The 18,006-nt window shown below is 39.8% G+C and overlaps 1 protein-coding gene across 2 annotated transcripts in view; it reads right to left on the minus strand.

Moving 5' to 3' along the window:
* ATAD2B (ATPase family AAA domain containing 2B) overlaps window positions 1-18,006 on the minus strand; it is an 88,445-nt gene that overhangs the window by 12,288 nt on the left and 58,151 nt on the right. For both annotated transcript variants that reach the window (XM_065834729.2, XM_065834727.2), the window contains exons 23-24: window positions 15,876-15,998; window positions 10,918-11,055 (exon numbers count right to left, since the gene is read on the minus strand). In XM_065834729.2, coding sequence (XP_065690801.2) covers window positions 10,918-11,055; window positions 15,876-15,998 — 261 coding nt within the window. The remainder of the gene's footprint in view (window positions 1-10,917; window positions 11,056-15,875; window positions 15,999-18,006) is intronic.

The following is an 18,006-nucleotide window of genomic DNA, read 5'->3' on the forward strand; positions in this document are numbered from 1 at the left end:
TTTTCAAGGCCTCAGCAAGATTCTTAGTCCCCCACCTAAACTACCTTTGAGCCCATCCATCAGTTTTTATCTTCTTGATCATATTGAAAATAAATTCTAGTCCTCACATTTAAACTGCCCCCTCAAAGCGACACCTTTTTGCTCTGTGCAAAGGAATATCCTTTGGGATATGAGAAGAAATTTTGGCTCCAGATCACTGGCACCCATAACATCATTACGCAGATTTTCCTTTTATACAGCCAGCCAAGCCTCTAGGAAGAGGGGAAAGCTGAGCAAGGAATCCAACATTTAAAACCAAAACCCAGCACCAGTCTGTCTGTCCTGCCCACTTCTCCCAGTAAAGCTGAGAGAGTGGCACAAGCAGGAAGGTGTTTAATGCAGCATGTTTAATGGTCAAATGCAGAAGTCGGCACCAGATTTCATCACCTAGGCTGATTATATTTACTGGAAAGAAAAAGGCAGTACTGAGAGAATAACACAGACCTGAGAAGCTGTCATATTAGGCAGGAAAGAGTAAAATTTATCGCTGAATCCTCCAAGACAATATGATCCAAAAAGAAAAAGGAGCTACCACAGGGTATAAGTGATGCAAAACTAAAGGTCTAATGGGCAGGAGCTACTGCAATAATAGACTGCTGCTAAAAAAATAAACTTAATCTGGACTCCCCTCTCTCTGCCTTAATGTCAATATAAGACTGTAAGCTAGCAAGAATAGAATCCCATACATTTTATTTTACAGTTGGGGTGACTCATGACACAAAAAAGTTTACAGTATGTAACAACATGGAACAGCTATTTACAGGGAAAAACTTCAAGTTAACTTTGTTAAAAAAAATTAACAGAGTACAGACAATTGCAAGTTAACACCTTAACACCTTTTCAGTTTTTCCTTTTAAAACTACTCATCTGAAATCTACCCATTGATATCCAGTCTTTTGGCAGTGTTTGTGCCAGAGGCAGTAGAAATACTATTGTCAGAGGAATCCTGCTTTATAGAACTGACTTTCTGTAACTCAAACTATTATAATACCAATTATTCACACATGAATACACTCACTTGCCTTCTGAATTGCTGAACTCTTCTCACTATCATCTTCATATAACCTCTATAGATTTGCCAAAGGGATCCTCACTTCAGGTCTAGTTTCTTTCTGGTTTGCTCCCTTGTAAGTTGTTATTCAGAACTTTTAATGGCAATAAATACCTGTTCGACCACGAGTCACACATAACATTTCACGTGGGTTCAGATGAAGTTGGTATCAAAAACATCCCTTCCTTGCTACAGCCTTTTTTCCCCTAAGCTGCAGAGTCTCTGCAGACAGCATTTTTAAAAAGTGAGATGTAATACAATGTAATTAATCACTGAGCACAAATTTAGTTTGGATTTCGTTAAGCAGCGAGGTTGCTCAATTCTTTCATTCCTATGTTGAGACGCTTAAGGGTCGGCTGAAATATCCCTGAACTGAGGCAGACAGCACTTCCCCCCACTTGCCTCCCACGATTAAACAATACAAATCCTGCACTTAACTTCAGAAGGAATAGCCCTCTAGGCACAAATTAAGTAAAATTAAACCTGTAGCAGGCTTTCAGAAATTCTGGCCCACGGGCCGGTTCTGCCTTAAGACTCCCAAGTCATGACAACATCTGGTGAAACCAGCACCCTTATCTAGGGGTGCACACCAACCCTGTCCAAAGCAGGGTATGGTTCTTGGATACTGAAGAACAGCGATGGTCAAAAAATCCAAAACAATACAAACAAAATTACAGATCTCCCCCACATTCCTGAAGTGTTTCTGCAAGATCTGGAGGTAACTGTCACTTTTTTTGGCAGAAAGCAGATCTCAAAAACATGGGGGAATGGTACAGAAGCTCCAAAGTTGAGGTACACGCTGTTGCTCTCCCTCAGATCCCTCCATACAGTGACAGAAGTGCAGACTGTACAGAAATAAAGTTAACAGCTGGAAAAGGAAGCAGATGTAATAGAAAGATCCAAAGAATGTCTATCATTAACAAGCAAGTCTGCTTGCCTTAATGTGGAGGAAGTCTAATGAGAAGATGTAGCAGTCAAAGCAGAGATGTTTCTCTTGCAATTTCTGTAGTTTGACTACTCCAGTACATCGAGTGTAGTACAGTATTAGTGGGGACTAACAAGTTCACTTTATGCTGCAGAAAAGAAGACCCTGCCATGCCTCTGCACTGCTTGGAAGTCCACCAGAGAATGTGAATCCTCTGTCATTAAACGATAAAACTCACATCCATCAAACAGTAGATTCTCTGTTGTTACCTCTATTTCATGAAGAACTCCTGGGGGTTAAAATCCAAAGGAGGTTCTCATGGAAAGCAAGATCACCATGGATCTAGATTTTTGTGTCTGCAATATCATCAAGAACCACTTGAAGCAATGCACCTGTTTTAAGTTTTTCTTCCATGATCAAAACCCTTCACCTCTTTCTGATGTCCTGTGTGTAAAGCAACTCAAAAGCCTTGAGAAAGCACTTATTACCAGCAATTCACACTCTCTCATGCAGCATCCAGGATACCTGTATCTCTGCTACAGTAATTTAGCTGTTTCCAGTAGCTCCACATTCCTTACCAAGGGGCACTGAACAGTCCACTTGAAAGTCTCTGGAGTTTTCAGCCACCAAGTCCCAAACTGCAGTCAGAGATAAGCAGCACGAAAGAACAGAGCACAGTCCACAATGGCTTAAAAAGCAAAATGAGGTGCCAGTTTCCACTAACAGACAGAGCCATTTCTCCCTCCAAAGCCAGCTACAGCGTTTTCACCACCTCATTTCTGCCAGCACTACTGTTCCTGCAGTAAAACAGATAAGGGAACTAAATCTGTCTGAAACATTACATATATATACATTTTTATTTTCTGGGTTAGTTTTCAACATCTTGAGATCCCCAACTGAGCTTTCCAACTCACAAACGATGGTGCTGGCACAGGGGAGATGGTGGAAATACGCAGCCAGCGAAAAGGCAAGACGGCACCTTTAGTAGTAACCTGCAGCCTCACCAGCTTGAGGTGGCTGTGGAAATAACCCCTAGAAGACGTATCATTTTCTTCACCTAGACAGAAGGCAATTAAGGCACAGACCTGACAAATATATTTAGAAAAATGTACACAACAACTTAACATATAGAGCATATATAACAAGTTATATAAACAACTACTTGAAGAATCTGGGCACTTGTGCTCAAACAGAAGTTCCATAAGACAAGATGAAGCATGTTTAAAAAAAAATAATCTTGGCTGCAGTATCCCCAGCATTTTCTCCCCGCAGTCACCTGCTTTCCCTACCATCCCCTATAATGCTCTCAACTCAAGCTCTTCCCAGTATTTCTCACAAAACTCTACAAATATGTGCTGTTCCTCCCCACCTTGGCTGAACAGTTTAACAGATTTACCACATCTGGCCAGCACACTGTTTTAACCCATCAGCTAACAAGGGCAGGTAGAACAGGGGAGATTCAGGCTAGACAAAGAATTACAGAATCACAGAATGTCCCGAGCTGGAAGGACCCACAAGGATCATGGAGTCCAACTCCTGTCCCTGCACAGGACAACCCCACAGTTCACACCGTGTGTCTGAGGACGTTGTCCAGTCTCTTCTTGAACACTGTCAGGCTTGGGGCCGTGACACCTCCCTGGGGAGCCTGTTCCAGTGTCCAGCACCCTCTGCGTCAAGAACCTTTTCCTCATGTCCAACCTGAACCTCCCCTGTCACATCTTCCTGACATTCCCTCGGGTTCTGTCACTGATAACTGAAGAAAAGAGCTCAGCCTCATCCCTCCTCCTCTTGTGAGGAAGCTGTAGACCATGATAAGAAATTTTTTACACTGAGGGTGGTGAGACCCTGGCCCAGGTTGCCCAGAGAGGTGGTGGATGCCCCATCCCTGGAGGCATCCCAGGCCAGGCTGGACGGGGCTCTGAGCAACCTGATCTGGGTGAAGATGTCCCTGCTCATGGCAGGGGTTGGACTGGGTGAGCTTTGAATGTCCCTTCCAACCCAAACTATTCTACGATTCTAACAGGTAACTACCATTTTCAATCTACAGCCTTTTGCTTCAGCACATGCGTAGATTTATCCGGCTACCAATTTCCACAAAACCTGCAGAAATCTAATCTTTCAGCCCTCAACTCCTGTCAAATCCATCTGAGCCTGGTGAAATGATTCAGAAGTTATTAGGGGAGCCGAGATCGACAGAGAGCACAGGTGGTATTTTCTTGGGAAACCAAGCTAAGAGTACCATTTACATGAAACCAGAGCAATTATGTTAGTAAGGTACCTGACAAGACAGTCACATAGAAAAATTAAAGAGAAAAAATGAAGTCAAAAGTGAAGAGACAATCAGATTAATTCCAGCTGTGGAGATGAGTTTTAGACTTTCCACCTCTATAGATGTGCTAATTTTCCCTCTGCTAGGCAGCCCTTTGCAATAGCAACTATTACAGCTATTTACATTTTTGGTACATTCAGACGGCTCTTGGGGACGACTGAACGACATCTTCCCTGCTGCAAGAGAGCCACGAGCAAACACAAGGTTCTTCTGCAGCTTCACGAGCTGAGAAGGTGTTCCTACTCTAATTAAAATAACATTCAATAGAGTTTACAGCATTCAGTTGTATCACATAGCTGAAAGCTTCAAGGCTTCTCCATTGGTTTCTATGTCGAGGAGGCAAAATTCTTAAAAAACAAAGAAAACTGAGGCTAAGAAATTTGTAATAATCACAAGAACATCAACAGCTTCTGCAGACGACACCTTGATACCAAGTCCTTAGACCATTTAAAGGAAATATTGCCACAATTTTCAAAGGGAAGAAAGAATAAGATATATCTAAAAGGTCAGAAAACTTTATTACATTGCTTGTGCGTACCATTTAAGGGAAAAACAAATACTTTAGAAGAACTCCTTAAAAAAACTTTGTCTTAAAAATCTCTCTTTTTGCCATATTTATAAGAGAAGTGGTGATAATGCTTTCAGGAAAACCTCCTTAAGAGAAGCTGAGCATCTTGCATTACTGAGTTAGAAAGGAGATGAAAAACAAGACAATATTTAAAAAGTCACTGATTAAGTGAACTGTAGGACCCTCTCAGCTCCCCTGTCAGAGAAAAAAGACGTTGGGTTAATTCAAGTGGCAAGTATTTAATAGTGATGAACGAAGACTTCTTTGCCACTAGATAGCACTGAATCCAAAAGCTTGATGGGATCCCAAAAAAGAACCGGCAGTCAGGATTTATTGCAACTCCCACAAATTCACTAAATGGCATTTTAAATTAGAATGACAAAGCCTACGGGTTCTAAAAGAACTGTTAACAACTCAGAATCGGCCAAGCTGGTATTTCCTTCAAAATCAGGCAAAAAGAGGAAAATTCTCAAATGTTTGCAACTTTCTTTTAAAGCATCTGGTTGAAGGCAGAGTCAGACACAGGAGGGGGAACTACTCTCATCCCGGGTGCTAAATGCTACGCTACCCAGAACAAAATGATAAAGAAATAAAGAGGCAGTTGTCTCAGCTCTGAATAAACACATCCTTAAAACCCATAAAAATGACTTTTAATGATGTTTGTAAAGTTACAGTACTTGCCTCTGTCTCAAGTGAGAATCAAGTCAAGTCAAATCCCTTTTCTGGAGAGCAGGAGGAGAAAATAAAACAGCAGCAAGTGTAGGATTTGTGACACAACACCAGCAGCTATTAGGATTTTAATGTTAGCATCTGGATGACTTAATATGCCAAATTCTGAATCCAAATTCAGAACTAGTCCAAAAGGCAGAAAACAGTTAAAATAATCAAAACCATGTGGCTTCTGGTCCGCCATGTCCTTTGACACGGCACTAAACACCTCAAGTACAGCAAACACTGACCCCACTTTAGGAGAGGTCAAAGAAAAGAGACTAAATGGATGAAAATCAGATGAAGATGGAGAATAAAACAGCTTCTGAGAAAGATTATCAACAAAAGACCTTTTCTTTCTAAAAGTATTTTTTTAAAATACTCCTGCCAAAACCCCCTTTCCGTTATAAATATGTTACACATACGATAGCAATGATCACCATTTAGAAAACAAAAATTAACCAACAAACTACCACAGAAAAAGGTACAACTAAACATTCTTACTTTAGGAACCAGGTTTTCTGCAGCAGTTTTTATACCCTACCCTAATCTCCCCACATTTCTTTCTATAGATATCACTAATCACTTCAACTATTGGGAAAAGTCAGCAGTGTGTTTAGTTCATATTTCATAAAACGACTTTTGTATAAAACTTGTCTTTTTAACACTTCACATAAAAAAATATTCTAATATTTTTATTTGCTCCGAATGCCATTTTCACAGCTCTCCTATTTAGCATCTGGCATAACAGACATCTTCTCTACAAATTAAGCATAAAATCTGCAGTCTACCACCACAATATATTATTGTTAACAGAAAAAAAAAGATAAGAACGTAAACCCAAATCTTCCCTATGCAGTTTATTTATATGTAACATTAAAGGAAGCAACTGCAAGACAGTGAAATAATACGCAACATACTCCATCTACTGGCAAAATAGAGCAGTAGGAGAGATTTTTTACTACACAGTATCTCAATAGTTGGAGAGATGCTCATGTTTTATGCCCTACGTGTGTCTAAACCACTTAGCAATCGTTAATTTACCAGACACACCAAACTGTACGTTGCTGGAAGCTTCCTTTTCCACACACATATAAACAAAGGTGAAACGAGACCCTTTATTGGTGCCCAGTGACAAGAGGCAATGGGCACACATACATAAGATATTCAATTCAAAATTAAGAACTAAATTACTGTGAGAGCAGCCAAGCACCACAAGAGTTTGTCCAGGCACATTGTGGAGCCTCCGTTCTTGGAAACATTCCCAACACAGTATCAAAGTATGTTTGGGATTGGAAGGGACCTCAAAAGCTCATCCAGTCCAATCCCCCTGCCGGAGCAGGAACACCCAGATGAGGTTACACAGGAAGGTGTCCAGGCGGGTTTGAATGTCTGCAGAGTAGGAGACTCCACAACCCCCCTGGGCAGCCTGGTCCAGTGTCTGTCACCCTCACTGAGAAGAAGTTTCTTCTCAAATTTAAGTGGAACCTCTTGTGTTCCAGCTTGATCCCATTACCCCTTGTCCTATCATTGGTTGTCACCGAGAAGAGCCTGGCTCCATCCTTGTGACACTCACCTTTTATATACTTATAGACATTAATAACGTCCCCTCTTAGTCTCCTCTTCTCCAAACTAAGGAGACCCAGCTCCCTCAGCCTTTCCTCATAAGGGTGAGATGCCTGAAGCGACCAGCTCTGAGCAGAGGAGGGAGACCACAAGATCTCCAGAGGTTCCTTCCAACCAGAGCAATTTTGTGATGCTGTGATCACACAACTACATACATCAGGTTTTTGACCCACGTCCCGTTCTATGTTCCCACCAGAACACTTGCGCTTTTCCCAAAATACACAGCCAATATGGAAACTTTTTAAATTATCAGTGGTAGAACTCTCCCAAATGCGTTTTCAGCAATTTCTAGTAATGCAATACGTTTAAAACTCATCTATCCTATATATTCCACACAATCCACTGGAGGTGCATGTCCAGCAAGGGAAATGGAAGTTGCCAATTAAATCTAACTCAGGAACGTGTATCGCTGTGTCTTCAAAGAGAACAACTGGTTTGTGCCATACTTCTGATAGCCTACCTGGCCTAATAAAATTTTAAAAAAAAATCTAAAATACATCAGAAAACTTAAATCACAAAATAATAGGCAACTGAAAACCTAGATGAAGCTTCATACAAAATATATAACCTCAGAAAACAAACCAACACATGACGAACCAACTCTTGTTCTCTCTGTACTGGTCCTGACCACTAAACAGGGCATTAAACTGGGGAAGGCTCCTGCACTGCTTGGAGTTCACTCTGTTTTGAGAGAAGATGCTTCACAACAATTTCATTTTGAGTTCTCAAGTGTTTCATCTGAATGGACCTTTCTGCAGCTATTTCTAAAAATACTGTAAACAAAGCTCCTAAAAAATAATTTAATCAGGAAAATAATCATAGAGTCATTTAGGTTGGAAAAGATCTGTAAGATGTTTTGATTTTATTAATGTGTGATTTTTTTTCCTTCGATTTATCTAAGGAAAAAGATTAATTCAAGTTCAAACAGCAGAAAAAATGGAAGATTTTCAGAATTATTAATTGAAAAGTACAGTTTTTAATCCTGCGTAATTTAAATACATGAATCATTGTCCTTTTTACTCTGATGTTATACATTTTAGTCTTAAAAAAAAAAAAGCAACCTTGGTTCTTGACCATAAAAAAAATTTGCATTCTACCTCTAAAATTCTCTCTGTTCAGAAATCCCTTCACTAAACTTGGTTCTTTCATTTATACAACCCAATTCACCATGTATTTTAATTTATTTGAGCTCCCTACAATATGCTCAGTTCTGCTCTCACCTACTCAAAAGCTCTGTCCTGGTTTTGCTAAAAACAAGTTTCTCTTTTAGTGAATTTGCCTGTCAGCTAAAGCCTTCATATTAGCTGCATTTTCCTGGAGAACCAGATACATGTTTTGGTAAACATAGCAATAGATTGCAAAGTTATTGATAAGGACAAATTCACATCTCGCCAGAGGGGCAACGAGAAACAGGTGACCAAGAAACTGGCCAACTGTGTATAACATCCCATTCACATGAATACTTCATATAAAAGTGTGAGATCATGAGGATCTCGTTCCCTTTTTCCCTTCTGCTTACGGTCGACATTAGGAGAGGACCTTGCGAGTCGTCCCTGCGAACTGAGGCCTAGTGAGAGACTGAATCCAGCTCCGGTTGGCTGCAGAGTCCAATCCAGGACTTTGGGTGCTGGCTCTGCAGTTGCTGGGACTTTCAAGATTGGTTTTGTATATTTTGTATTATTTTCTCTATTCTTATTAGTAGCATTAGTAAAACATTTCTCATTTTTCCAACTCTTTTCTCTCTGTCCTTCTTTCCCTCTCGATCGCCTGTCCTTAGTGGGAAGGGGGAAGAGCGAGGGGCAAATGGGGAAAGTGGTGGGAGAGGATGTTAACAATACATCTGCCAGGGTTTGATTGTCACCCCGCAATCTAAACCCTCGACAAGCTCCTTTCTCCAAACACCCATCCAAGTCTCTATCTCCTCCAAGTTTCCAGTCTCTCCTGTACTTACCACATCAATCTTTAAGTGCGGTCACAGACTACTTGAATTTCTTCTGCAGATTTCTGCCTGCTCATCAACTCCTGCTTCTCCCTCTCCTTTACTCAATGCGTCACATCCCCCCGGACTCGCTACCTCACCCAGACTCAGCCTTGAAAGGTGGATTTTCATTTGACCATAGTCTCAAACACCACCAAGCCTCAAATTTTCTAGCCTTCCAACCTAAATCACCAAAATACCAACAGAAACAGTGCCTTAACACTAACTTCTTTTTTTTTTTTGCCCACACAGAAACACTGGCAGTTTCCCTCAGCCCATGGCTCTAGTTTTCCAACAACAGCCACCGCATCCCCAGCGTGAGGTGGAGAAGACAGCAGAGGCACCAGAGCTTCTATTCATATAATACCAGTCACCAGTAACGGGTCACTCTCTTCCCAAGAGATGTCCAGCTTGGCCATCTATAAACCTGCCGTCTGCTGCACCGCACGCAGAGCCAGGGAAGCGCTCTGTAGATCAGCCAGAGTGACAACGTTCACCTTGGGTTGCACAGGAAACTAAAAAGAAGTTGCAAATTCTTTCCATCCTCTCTGTGTTTCTGCACAAGCTGCCAAATGAATAAGGAGCAGCTCGGATCCACACCATTCATTTATTATATAACAATTTATTCCAGCCATAACTCTGTACAATTGACTTTAATTCCTTTAACAGAAGAAATTACAGCTTCAGGAAATAAAACCACACACCTCTAATTAATTAAAGTATTTGACATCAACACTATCATTCATATATAAACAATGTTCATCTCTGGACAGTTATTGCTGTGCCTTGAAACCTCTTTCTCATCAAGGAAAAGCACCATGAAGGAGAGCACGAGCAGGAGTGAAATCTGTCAGCTCTAATCTATCAGTTTGCCTACTACACAATAATTGATAATGCTATTAATAATACATCGATAATGGATTCCACATCTTCAGCAGGAAAGCCGTGCACAACTATTGGTATGTCCCTCATACTCACTTCCTCTTATAGTTTTTATTCTGTTTATAACTACAACAAAAATTTGTTGTACATTTACCTGTTCTAATCAACTTACCTCTTGAAATAATTAGCAGTGCCTCTGATTACCTCAGCACAGTTAAACAAACAGTCACTTCTCACAAATCTAGAGATTTTGATCAATTGGACTAATCCAGTAGGCTACAGCGAGAGTATTTTAACACCCTCCAGTAATGGGTATTGACTACTGAAAACCAGGTGTCGTAAAGGAAAACAGTTAAATTTGTCATCTCTTTTCTAACTTTTCGTGTGATACTCTATGTATTGAAGACAGGAGATGAATAACTATAGTGCATGTGAGAGAGTATGAAGCGGCATGTAGGTGTATATACCTGTGAATACACAGAGTAAATGAATTTTTACACTTAAGCAGATAAAAGCGATATTCTCATTGGATCGGAGTCATGTTATACTGAAAACACTCTTTTACAAAGAAAAAAGTAACTCGTAGTACATTAACAAAAGTTTATCACAAAAACAGAAATCCTGTTTCTTCTTGTGCAGAGATTTCACGTGGCCATAAAAAAGAGTATTTCATAGAATCACTCCTAAAATTTCATGTGTTTCATGCCTAAAATTACTTCTGGAAATAATAAGTAAACAGTAGCAGAGACACGTTTTCAGTGTTTGCCAGTGGAAGCACCTCTGATTTTGCAGTTATCACCCAGGTACTCACATGCACATTTATTCGCAGAGTTGGGCCACACCGCCATTGGGGGTTTGGTTTTGCTCCGAAAAGCCTCTTCAACTCTGGTTTCTGTCTTCCGTACAGTGGAACCGTGAGGATTCACTTGTTCTGCTGTTACTGATAAGCCTGCGTACAGAAGATAACCATACCTATTTAAATAAACCAAGCAGCATAAAACTACTGAATTTTAAAAGAAACGTGGAATGTCACGCTGCAATCAGAACACATGAATTAATATTTAGTTGAACATTCAAAACAAAGATTAGAATCAAGAATATTTGTTTTCTACTGACAAAATAACTTACTGGTTACGTGGTCTTAAAACTGTCGGCTCTGATGGCTTAGAAAAACATGACTCACTCTCACATTTGGGTCCCCAAAGATTGCATTCTTCTATCTGTATTTCCTCTATAAAGCAAATTCTTATTGACAGTTTCATTTCTTCGTCTAATTTTAAAAAGATGATTTAAAATAAGTGGCAATTCATAATGCCATCGCACACCACATCACAAAGAATATCTGGATTGTCACCATGATCTGTGTTATGTAAAGCGGATCCATCTCAGAGTCAATACGATGTGATTCTGCTTTTAACAAAAAGTCTGGTTTGCTTTCTGTAATGTAAATTCATCTCGTAGCTTCTACTATTTCATATGGTTTTTAATTAAATTGAAAAAATGAAAACTTTCATATTGGTTAAGCACATCTTAAACTCATTAACAAATCTCTGAACTTTCATATTTGTGAATTAGTTTCCCATCCATCCACTAAGCGTCTTCAAAATGTCCTATCGTGTCTCCAGTAGTAACCAGAGCCAAGTGACCAAGATCCAACAAGAAGCTCTAAAACTGATGGATGCAGGAATCGAAATATTTAGAAAGAAACTCTCACCTCACAGTTAAAAGCTACAGCATAAGTTTCTAGTCATAATTATGTGTATTTTAAACTGCATATCAAATATATTTTATTACTTGAAACATCCACCACTTCCACCTTGTTAGCTGCTTGTTTCAACAAGACGCTGCAAATTTCAATAATCTGGTATTTTTCTTTAATTTACCAACTTAGAACTTGTTATTTTTGGTTTATAGTCTTTCAATAACAGCAGCTCATTTCAGTAACAAAAGAACAATAAATTCTAGTTTAACTTCTGGATACTATCATAATTTTGTCATGCAGTTCATCACCCTCTTAGCCTGCAGCACCTCTTCTGAGATTGGTCACCAGTCTCAGTACTAAATAAAAAAGGTAGATCTATTAAAAACCAGAAAAGTCGTGGAAAAAGAAAGTGATGCAGAAAATACCTTCCATTTTAAACCTGTGTAAGATTGCTAACTAACTTGCCAAGAGAATTGTGAAGAAAATGGATATGGAGCTCTTTAGCCTTAACCCTCATCTTCAGTATCCTGGAAATAAATTAAGAGCTAATACGTGGCACAAATCAGAAAATCAATGGCTTTTTAACTGAGTGAAGATTAAAAAGCCTATACTATGTGTCCCCTGCCTTCCAGACTCCCCTGGGATTTCAGACAGAAACACTGGATAACGTTTCCAGAGAACCTATTAGAAGCCTCATGCAGATCAGCTTGCTCAATTCCACCCACATCTCACATTGGAGTCTTTCCAAACGTAGCCAAGAAAATGTTGGCCAAAATCTAACCGAGTATAGGGCACAATGCCTTTGTCAGAAGGCAAATTTCCTTTCTGATGGCCACAGCCACCCAAATCCTGATCTGAAACACTTCCCTGACCTCCTCTGAGAAGGTATTAATACAAGTTTTATATTCAGTCCAAGAACCACTAGTAGCTTTGCATGATAAACCTGGACTTTCTTTTTCTTTTGCCCATAGTCCACTGTTTGCATTATTGCCCTTCTTTCACAAGAGTCCTGTCATCAGGCTAAGAATTTTAACGCTGCTAAGGTTTGATGGTAGGATCCTGTGTCAAGCTGAGTCCAGACATACTCTGTTTCCCTGAAAATAAGACCTACCCTGAAAACAAGCCCTAGCATATATTTTCAGGATGTTCAAAATATAAGCCCTACTCCAAAAATAAGCCCTAGTTACAGTTCATTTAAAAAGTCAATTTAAATAGTGTCTGGGCAGCTATATATGTAAAAAAGTAAGCACCTTTTGGAGCAAGAATTATATAAGACCCTGTCTTATTTTCAGGGAAACAGGGTACATGCAGAGAAATGCAGACACCAAGTGGGGTTTCTTCCCCATCAGACTTTATACACCCTAGTCCAGCGCTTTGAAAGGACGATGAAAAGAGAAGCTTAGGGCACCAGGATCTGAACAGAAGCCTGCTGTGCATCATGCGATGAAGCCCACTCACTGTGACTTCAGCATTGACATTCATTTAAAGTCTTGCTTGGACATCTCTTGTTGATACTAAAGAGAAGTACTTAAGGCTTCAGTCCCCCACCACTTTGCCTCATCCACTGGTCAGATAGCAAGGCTGGCTGCCCCACTCCGCGTGTCTTCATCAGGAAGCTCCACTGACGAAAACAGCCCAGTATAAGCAACCACTCTTCCATTTAGGTAACCAGTTGCACAAAGCTTTTGGACAGCAAAAGAAATAGTTTACACAGCTTTCCTCAATACCTCCTCACTGAAAGATTCTATTATTTCAAAATATACTCTTATGAAGCAGAGGGGAGGAAGGAGGATCTGAGGGTTACTTCTATACCTGACCATCTGGTCATCAATCCAAAGGGGAAACCAGAAATCCCTTAATAACCTCGTGGATATCCAATCAAAACAAGAAAACACCAGTATATGCCTTTGTCATCCCTTTTTCAAAATGTTGCAAAACAGGGTAGATGTCAAAGTCTAGACCAGCAGATGGACGGTGATTTTGCTGATCTGCTGTCTTGCTGAGCATATTCTGCAGAACAAAATGGGAGTAATGGGAAGGTTGGTCAGCATTCACATTCTTTCCATCCATTACCAGCGCCAAGACTACGGGCCTGAAGTCCCATCTTCTTGATGTTCTACATCACAATCTTCGATAACTCCTGATCCAGGGATAGAATGATCCACTGTGATTGCCTTAAAGCATGAGGTTTCCGCAGCTCTCAAGAGCCCAATGAATTTTTCTTCATTCATAACCAGTTAAATCTAAAACAGCCTCTTCCATGCATTCCAAATGTTCTGTCCCTGCTAATCCAGTAAGTGATCCCAGCCCTCCACACTCCACAGCTGGACAAACTGCAGAGCACATTTGTTCTTGAAACCACCACGATGTGGTCCAAAAGCACGAGCATCTCTGAAACGTGTCTTGCAGGTATCTGTGACACCATAACAGTTTCCACACCACTGCGTAGAATGCACTTTGAAACCCGTCCGTCGCTGTATGTGACCTGTTGTCACTCACAAACAACTGGTACTGCTAGTTACCTATATCTGAAGGTCCGCTAACCAGCATCTGACACCAACAGTATCTTCTTTTTCTACAAGTTCATTGCATGACACCATCAACCTTAATTATGACTTCTGAAAACCCACCTCTCGCAGAGGCTGCAGGTTTTGGCCCCCAGAAATATCTATTACTTGGTCACTGCCACAAAGAGGGGGGCAGCGTTCCAGTTGGTTCTTGCAAGGAGGGACTTAGAAGCTACCCGGTCACTCTGTAACAAAAAGCTCTTTACAAACTGTTGCTTTAACCTGAGAAGTAAGAACCTTTAACAATCATGGGGGACTCATAATGGATAATTAACTGAGCACAGCTCTCAGCGTGGCACTAAGGCCAGAATTGTGAATATTCTTATACTTCTAATAGAAAAGTACAAAGGAGAAATGAAGGCATTATGTTGGTTCTATTTTACAGCCACAGTGAATTACAATTGGTTCTCTTATCCACAATTCAAGACACACATTGGAAGCTTGTAGAGAAATAGACAAAAAAAGCATGACTGAATGGGAGAATAAAAGGAACTGTATCTGTTTAAACCTGAAGAAGAGAAAGCCTATAGATGCTTGCATAGTTCAAAGAAATTTATTAATAAAAGGTCTTCAATCTACTGATTGAAGTATTTCAAGAACCAGCAGCTATAACTTAAGACCAGCCAAATTCCACCTAGAAATCCAATCATGTAGGTTTTTTTTTTTCAAAAGCAGGAAACGCCAAGGCAGAGCTGCAATTACTGAAATCATTAATCCCTAAATCAGCATGAAATTTTGTTCTAATGTTATGTTTCAGTGATTTTCATTTTTTTTCAAATTTCAGAACTTTAAAAACTTCCCATAGAGGGATAGAATCTTTCACGTGAACAGAGCGCTACTGGGAATACATTTGGGCTTCTGTTTACCGTTGGTGGCCACTTCAGAAGCTGTGGACAGACTTGGAGGTCTACGGACTCCAAGCTGAAAACAACTGCACTAATTTAAACAAAAACTAAGTCAGTGATGTCCTCAAATGTAGGGGGTTATATTTCATGATTCTGGACTGTTATCAGTCTCACGCTTCCCTCCATGTGGATGTAATATTGTTTCTTAATACAAAAAAAATCAACTGATTATCACCCAAAGTACACTGTGCACAGGCCAGGCTGAACTGAAAATCCACACCATTTTAAATGCCATTCTCCCTAATCATAATTGTTATTACACTGCATTATACGGTATTTTTAGCATAGAGCTCTTGTGTCATCACATCTTCAGTTAGTACAGCAATGCCAACACCCACCTCTTCACCATATTCTCCAATACTTTTTGTACCAACAGCCAACGCATCCTTCTTTCATAACCAACAACGGTGCCTTGTCGGACCAGCTCGCATAGTTGGGAGAAGTAGACAAGTTCCAAGCTCAGTCACCCCTTAACATGCGTTGCCTGAGTCTGACACCCATTCTGTATTTCATCTTAAATTTAAATGTTTCTATGGACATTTGTAAGTTTTGTTTTCTATCACATCTATGCTACGTTAAAAGAAGTTAAACATACCTCTTTTTCTTCTTGCTTCCTTGATCTCTTCACACATCTTATTAAATTCTGGATCCAGTTCAGCAGCAATGATAGCATGAGCAGTGTCCTTCAAAGTACAAGCTCTGTGTCTAATTATTTTATCTAGAAAACAGGACAACACACTTGTTAATTTTATCACAATTATGTAAATTCTTTACCATTTCTATCTTGTTATGTATTGTACACTACACCACTGATATAGACAGAAGTAACTCAGAAATATTACAAACATATGAAAATGTAGATGGATCAATACCCCAGCACACTCAAAAATCGCAACCCAGCTATTTGATATAGGAGTTTTCAAAGTAAAAACAGAGGCATTTCTAAACAAACAGTGAATGATGAACACACCTAAATCAACTTGCAACCCTGAGAAACTTGCTAGAATCAGCAGGTGTAGCCGGTTTCTACCCAGAGTCCCTGGAGTAACAAGAGACTTGTCCAGAAATGAATTTACCCACCGGGGTTGAGGAACATTCACACAATTATACTGCCTGCAAAATCATACTGGATGTCTCCTGAATCTGTAACGTAGGCTCAGCTTGCTCATATTCCTTCCCTGTTGCTTTTTAACCTGAAATTATTGCTTAATTTTTATTTAATAACTGGTAGAAAATTCCAAACTGTGCTAAAAGATTGCTTTATTGTTTATATTGAATAGCTATTTTTCATTTTAATCCAGTCAGGAAAACTGGCAAGAAGCAAACCGCGAGTTTGCTGTGTTTTCATCTCTATTTGGGGAATAGGACAAAACATATTGCCCACGCTGGAAGCCTAAATGTGACTCATGAAACAAACATTTTTTCAGAGAAGACCAGTTCCCATACCTTTGAAACACACAAACGAAATTACTCCAACACTGTTGAAATTTGAAAAGTAATTGTAACTTGATAAGTAGGCCTATATGGGGAAAAACTGATATCTACAATGGTGCTTTTCAACGACACCTACAACACTCGTTGGCTTTTAGTACAAACATTAATTTGTCAGTTCATCCATACTCAATTACTTTTTCCAGTTGAGGAAGGTACTTCAACAGCAAATATCAACATTAATGCCTACAAGATATGATACAATTAGTAGATTTGATCTGCTTTAATAATCACTAAAGACAACAATTAAGAACATCAGTGAACATTTATAAAACAAGGTTTATAATTCTAGAAACAGCAAATTTTACAGCTGAGTGAAAAAAAAGTATCCAATATCCAGCTCAAATGAGTCCTACATATGTTTTCCGGGGAAATCTGCCACCACTTAAATCAAGCAGAAACTCAAAATGTTTACTCACGTATATTTGCGAAGCATTATATTTTATGATCACAAAGTACACCGCACTCTTTGCAGATGTTATTTTGTGATATTAGGCTTTGAAAAGTTGGTCAAATAAAGTTTAAGATGCCCTCACAAGAAAAAAAGGAGGGGGAAAATCGAGTATTTGACCAATCTACTATTTTCCTCACGTCCCGCGATGGGCAAGACTTTGCCTCATTGACACACTGTCTGTGCAAAATATTACACTATTCTGACTAACACAGACTGGTTACGTTTCCATGTCTTTCAGAACGGTTCCTGGTCAAACAATGGAGGGAAAGAAAAAACCAAAACAAACCACAAACAAAAACCCACAACGTATCTTACTATATAATTTATCTGAAATTTTACAGCAAAGCACCAGGAAAAGAACCCCAAAGAAGCCAGTTTTGAATATCTGTACTGCATATAAAACCAGCTGGTCTGGTACTCTTATTGCCTTTCCAACTGACCAACAGGACAGGAGCAGGCACAGTGTGATTCTTCTGCAGATTCAAGCATGAAGCAGAGGCGAGCATATACGCCCAGCTTTAAAGAATATGAACATTTATAGGTTAATATTCAGTTATCGCATCTGAACGCATGTAATGCTCACTCAGAACAGACACGATGTGCTGTGTCAGCAGAGTATTCATACAAAAGCTCAAGTATTCTTGCATGCCAGAAGAACAATACATCATCAACTGCTCACAACGCAGAGGACAGAACTGTTTTTCATTACCCACTCAATGATGAGAAACTTCAGCCCAAAAGTTAACCTAGAATTAGCCAGATCCATTTATCCCAGCTCAGT

Source organism: Patagioenas fasciata, chromosome 3, assembly GCF_037038585.1.
Source record: "Patagioenas fasciata isolate bPatFas1 chromosome 3, bPatFas1.hap1, whole genome shotgun sequence".
Classification (NCBI taxonomy): Eukaryota; Metazoa; Chordata; class Aves; order Columbiformes; family Columbidae; genus Patagioenas; species Patagioenas fasciata.